At 45.5% G+C, this 6,502-nt stretch overlaps 1 protein-coding gene across 1 annotated transcript in view; it reads left to right on the plus strand.

Annotated features, from left to right (window-relative positions):
- Positions 1-4,320: 4,320 nt before the first annotated feature.
- The window catches only part of LOC120357350 (sodium channel protein Nach-like), a 15,171-nt gene continuing 12,989 nt past the window's right edge, over positions 4,321-6,502 (plus strand). Inside the window, exon 1 of the mRNA XM_039447523.1 lies at positions 4,321-4,434. Coding sequence (XP_039303457.1) covers positions 4,321-4,434 — 114 coding nt within the window. The remainder of the gene's footprint in view (positions 4,435-6,502) is intronic.

Below are 6,502 nucleotides of genomic sequence, written 5' to 3' on the forward strand. Positions count from 1 at the left end.
GCATTGTAAATGGTTATTTGATTAGACCTTATTTTTTTGAAGAGAACGTTGATAGACACAGTTACTTATCGTTGCTAAGAGATCACTTACCAGGCTTATTAGAAGATGTTGACTTAGCAACAAGAGTAAGAATGTGGCTTCAACAAGATGGTGCTGCACCACATTATGCACTCATTGTACGTGCCTGTTTAAATGCTAGTTACAATGACAGATGGATTGGACGGGGTCCAGTTGAATGGCCTCCTTGCTCACCAGACTTGACGTCGCCTGATTTCTTTTTATGGGGATACTTGAAAAATGTTTTTGCTAAACGACCAACCACAAGAGATGATTTTATAGACCGCATTCGTAGAGCTTGTGCAGCTATTTCTAGAGCTACCGTGCTTAGAATTGTGGATAGCTTTCAAAACAGATTGCAGTTATGCCTCGAAGCCAACGGAGGTAATTTTTAACAATTACTCCGTGGGTAATTCATTTAAATTACAGTGTCAGTGAGAGGCGAGGGGACTCACAATAATTAAGCACCCCGACGTGAAAGGCAAGGGGACGCACGATAATCAAGCACCCTAAAGGAAACAGAACTTACTACGTCCACGTCGTTGTTTCCGGGTAACGCTAAAAGTAAGATGAAAGTGCTTTTGACCTTGATATGACCGTGATATGACCTTCAAAAGGTCAGGTCGAAAAACTAAAAAATCCTTATGCTCATGTAAAAAGTGCCATTGTTTAAGAGCCCATTGTCAAGAAACAGGTTCTGCGGTCAAAAATAGGTTTTACTAATAAAAAAATGCGTTATGAGCCTCAAACAACCTTGAAAATTGACCTCAAGGTCAAGCTAGTCAAAGTGATTAACACTTTTACAATTCACTTTACATTCATTTTACATTCATGACTTTGTTTAAGCATTATGCACATTTGTGTTACCCAGAGAACCACGTCATTTCAGAAAAAGTACACCAGTCGTTTTTCAGGCATTTTACCTTCATTTTTTACCTTTCCAAGGTCGCAAAAACAATTTTTTCATAAGACGAGATTGATGTAAAATTTTTCGCTCTTTCGAAATCCGCAGTCAAAAATAGGTTGTCCCATTTACAAAAACCATCGTGACCTTGAAATAACCTTTAAAATTGACCTCAAGGTCAAAACCAATGGTACAATTGAATGACCCCCTCGGTCCTGGTCAACTTTTATCTAAACCATTTTTTTGTAGATACCGTTATTTGGAAGATATTCGGGTACATAGATTAAAATGACTCACCCTGTATATTGTGACGTGGCAGTTTTAGCTGCCTCGCCACTCCGCCTAAGCTTCGCGCAAGGAGGCGCGTATGACCGGGTCGGGCACTCAGCGAGAGAACGGAATCTCCGGCGGGACTGCGTCGCGTATTATTTTATTTACACATTCGCGGCTTATTTCATGTAACCGCGGGCACCTCGACAAACGCCGCCAAAGGACCAACAGCGGCGAGGGAGACGGACCGCGACAGGAAAAGGAGAGGGCGATCGTCCAGGGCCGGCGCACAGGAAAACGCCGACGGAGAGGAGGAGACAAGACGTGGCGACAGATAAGCGCCACGCAAGAGAGGTTCGCAAGTGGCATGGCTGATGGGCAGGCTGGGGCGGACGAACGGCCAGGACGAGGGCCGTCGAATGCCGGCTGTCCATCGAGGAGGGTAGCGGCAAGAAATCGTCGCAGGAAAATTCGGCTGCTGTCGTCCGCGAGGACGACGAGAGCGACAAGGATGTCGGATGCCGGCGGGGACCGCGCGACACCTGGCCGCGTGCGAGCGACGATTTCGCGTTTCGGCATGACGCATTCTCGCGTGTTGTGGATCCGTGTTTGGAGTCGAAAAGTGAACCCGGAAACGCGACCGGTATCATCGCGTCTGGCGCCCAATCTCGCGATTTGGTGCGAGCGTTTGGTGTTTCTCGGTTCGCTCGTCGCTCCCGCGCGTGTTTCGCGAGTTATTCCGTTGTTTGATCGCGTATTTCACCGTTGCTCTCCGGCGTCAGAAAAATACGTGACAATATATATATATATATATATATATATACTACTGTGTCCAAAAAGTAAGGTGACATTGCATTTATTTCGAAAATTCTTTATTTATTCTTGCAAATCAATTTCGTCCCCTTCAAAGTAATCCCCCCCTGATATAATACACTTATTCCAACGGATTTTCCAATCTTCGAAACAGTTGTAATAATCGATTTCAGGAATGGCCTTTAGCTCCTTCTTCGCAGCGGCTTGAATCTCTTCTATCGACTCGAAACGGTGATTCGTGATTTTTTAACCAAAAACTCGACTAATATCGTTCCACAACCACCGTATTCACCTGATTTGGCTCCATGCGACTTCTGGCTATTCAGCAAACTCAAGCGGCCGCTCCGGGGACACCGTTTCGCTGCGAAGAAGGAGCTAAAGGCCATTCCTGAAATCGATTATTACAACTGTTTCGAAGATTGGAAAATCCGTTGGAATAAGTGTATTATATCAGGGGGGGATTACTTTGAAGGGGACGAAATTGATTTGCAAGAATAAATAAAAAATTTTTGAAATAAATGCAATGTCACCTTACTTTTTGGACACAGTAGTATATATACAGGGTAGTCAAAAGTATCGGACCCCCCAATATTTCCGTTCCCTTGCATTTTACAAGAAAATGTTTCAGACAAAAGTTGTAGGGTTTAAAAAGATCTATTTACTTATTTTATCAGTTTGACCTTGTATGGTGTCGCCAAGGTCAGATCAAAATTATATTAACTTTTTTAAATGGAACACCTAACTTTTTATTGCATATTCTTGTAGCTTATCTCGAGACCTTTACAAAACACTACAAGAAAGTTTATTTTCGTTGAGTACTTTCCGAGTTGTGAGGCTTGAAAGCTACAGTGTACTGTAGTGTGGGTCCAGCCAGTTAAGGCAAGAGTGGCGTGTGGGTCCGGCCAGTTAAGGCAAGTGTGGCGTGTGTCCGGCCAGTTAAGGCAAGTGTGGCGTGTGTCCGGCCAGTTAAGGCAAGAGCACTACAGTACACTGTAGCTTTCAAGCCTCACAACTCGGAAAGTGCTTAACGAAAATAAACTTTCTTGTAGTATTTTGGGAAGGTCTCGAGATAAGCACAAGAATATCCAATAAAAAGTTAGGTGTTCCATTTAAAAAAGTTAATGTAATTTTGATATGACCTTGGCGACGCCATCCAAGGTCACACTGATAAGATCAGTAAATAGATCTTTTTAAACCCTACAACTTTTGTCTGAAACATTTTCTTGTAAAATGCAAGGGAACGGAAATATTGGGGGGGTCCGATACTTTTTGACTACCCTGTATATGTATTGTCACGTATTTTACTTTACGCCGGAGGGCAGCGGCGAAATACGCGATAAAACAAAGGAATTACGCGCGAAACACGCGCGGGAGCGACAAACGAACCGATAAAGATGGTCACACCAAATCACGAAATTGGGCGCCAGACGCGATTGTACCGATCGCGTCGCCGAGTACATTCTCTAACGCCAAACGCGGACCTACAACACGCGATAATGCGTCATGCCAAAGCGCGAAATTGTCGCTCGCACGCGGCCAGCTAGCTCCTCTAACCGGTAGAGGGGCGGGATAGCGGAGACAGGGACGAGCGGCTCTCTTACGGGAGGAGACGGGTAGGCGAGAAATTAAGCGAAACTAGGCCGATGTAACTGGTAAAGATCACATATATTGCAGTGCATAATAAAGACGGCATATAATAAAATAAGAAAATAATAGCGGTTAACGTAAAAAAGAAAAACAAAGGGATAAGGAGTTGACAAAAAAATAAGAAGCCGGACGCGGGAATTATCTTAACTCATACCATAATTACGCTAAACGCACCAATCACGACGACTGGTCCCGCGCGAAGCGCGACAGCCAATCACACGCGCTCTGAACGGCGCGGCCAGAATGCGAAAGCCGAGCTTTTGCTAAGGCAAACCACGTAATTCCGAGACAAAGTACGTACAGTAAAAAGAGTCGCGCCGGCGACAACGCAGTCGCCGAAACCGCACTACCAAATTAATACAACACGCGCTCTACAACAACGCACCGATAGCTCGGGCGGCCGTGTGACCACGGCCGTAACACGACTCGCGCACGTGCGCGAGGGCTTTGCGGCTTCCCGGAAAGCCGGTCGTTCGCAAACTTCTACGGCGGGACAGCTCAAGTACACGCGGCAACCGACAGCTGAGGGCCTCGACGAGGTCTCGTGCTTGAAGTGGAGAGCCAGCCAAACACCAAGAAGCAAGGTGCGTTCAATCGTCATGCGGCGGACGCACTCGTACACTAACCTAATGGCTCCACCTCAGAACGCAAGCCGACCAACACCGACATCTCGTGGCTTTACACAATTGTCGGAGGGTCATCTCGACGACGACTCTGGTCCTCCTCCTGGTCCCTCGGGTCCTGTGGGATTCTCCGCTGGACACGCTCGCCAGGCCGGGCACTCTCACCGATATCCGGGACCGATAGCTAGGCCGATATCCCTCGCTCGCTTCCCTTAACGCACCACGCACGCAGAATGCCGGGTCGCACGCAAAAACCGCAAGGATCGCGCTCGATGCGCGATCGATGAGCGCTGCCCCTCCCACAGGGTGCGCGATATCCTTGCGCCAAGCGGCGCGGCCTATCAGCGGCTGCCCTTATCTATCCGTGACGTCACAGCAGTGTCGGGTCTCCGCAGATGTCGTGCGGTCCCCGTCGGCATCCGACATCCTTGTCGCTCTCGTCGTCCTCACGGACAACAGCAGCAAAATTTTCCTGCGACGATTCTTCGCCGCTACCCTCCTCGATGGACAGCCGGCATTCGACGGCCCTCGTCCTGGCCGTTCGTCCGCCCCAGCCTGTCCATCAGTTGTGTCACTTGCGAGCCTCTTTTGCGTGGCGCTTATCCGTCGCCACGTCTTGTCTCGTCCTCTTCTCCGTCGGCGGCTTCCCGTGCGCCGGCCTTGAACGATCGCCTTCTCCTTTTCTTGTCGCTGTCCATCTCGCTCGCCGCTGTTGGTCCTTAGGCGTCGTTTGTCGAGGTGCCCGCGGTTACATGAAATAAGCCGCAAATAAGTAAAGGAAACTAATACGTTACGCAGTCCCGCCGAAGATCCCGCTCTCTCGCTGAGTGCCCAACCCGGTCCCATGCGCCTCCTCGTGCTATGCTTAGGCGGAGGACGAAGTGGCGAGCCAGATAAAACTGCCACGTCACAGTATATATATATATATATATATATATATATATATATATATATATATATATATACACATGGTGATTTAAAATAATTTATTGGACCCGAAGCTGGCATATTCGTAATCAAATTCTGAGGTTTCAAGGTCAAATTCTGACGATTTTTCCTTTTGCAAAAATTTGTCCTAAACTTAGTTTTCAAGTTACAATAAGAATTAATTAGCGTATAACGGTCGGATACAAGTGGTAGACAGGGGCGGTGCGACTCACTGTTACACGCGGGTGCTTCCGTGGGGCACCTCTTGCGCTCAAATGACTTACAAAGTACATGGACAGCACATTTCTATTTAAACTTTCTCTCTCTCTCTCTCTCTCTCTCTCTCTCTCTCTCTCTCTGTCACTTAATTATGCTACATTTAACTTGTCTTTTGATCTGTCATCCGGCCGTCAAATATCGGGATGACCATGAAATCTTCAAGTAAGTTTACGTTACTATAATAAATTAATTATTATAATAAATGTACGCCCGCGAATAATAACATTCAATGCAAATTAGATTACTTAAATGTGCACTTGCAAGTTAAAAGTAGCTTTTTAAACGCACAAAAAGGAAAGAAAGGAGAGAGAAAAAGAGAGAGAGAGAGTGACCCGGGGATGGGGGGGGCTTTGAACAAGTTTAAGCACGTTTACTTACGCACACGGCGATCAGCTTATTCTTTCCACGATGCGACAGTTCAATTAAAATTTGTCCTTTATCCAGATCTATCCCTCGAAGTTGTTTCATATTTTTCCACATTTACACTATTTACTCTGCACTTGATTGATAAACGTGGAATTACGCAACGAACCGATGGATCGACTTTATTAGTTACTATTAATCACTACTCTAATCACTACATTCATTCGATGCGTTAAAATTACTCGAAGAAACACGTATTTACGTTACGATCACACAACACGTGTTCACTCGACGATATCAAGCAGTCGACTGAATGTTATTGGTTATGTCGTTATAAGAGTGTTGAACAATTGGTTAAAGTCATAAGTCAAAACGCGGGAATTTAAAATAAAAATATTGATTAATACGATTTACATCAATACAATCTATTAGAAAAATGTGGCAAATGCATGTTTATCATTACTTGTTAAAAATTGTATGATCCTTAAGTGACTTTATCGAGATAATTATTTTGTATATTTATTATGAAGAAAACTTCGAGGATATAATTTTTGAAATCTCTTTGCAGCAATGGATAATCTGCCCTTTTCAGGGCAAACAAATATTTTACTTCGAGGAA

The sequence above is a fragment of the Solenopsis invicta genome, chromosome 3, assembly GCF_016802725.1.
Source record: "Solenopsis invicta isolate M01_SB chromosome 3, UNIL_Sinv_3.0, whole genome shotgun sequence".
Taxonomy (NCBI): Eukaryota; Metazoa; Arthropoda; class Insecta; order Hymenoptera; family Formicidae; genus Solenopsis; species Solenopsis invicta.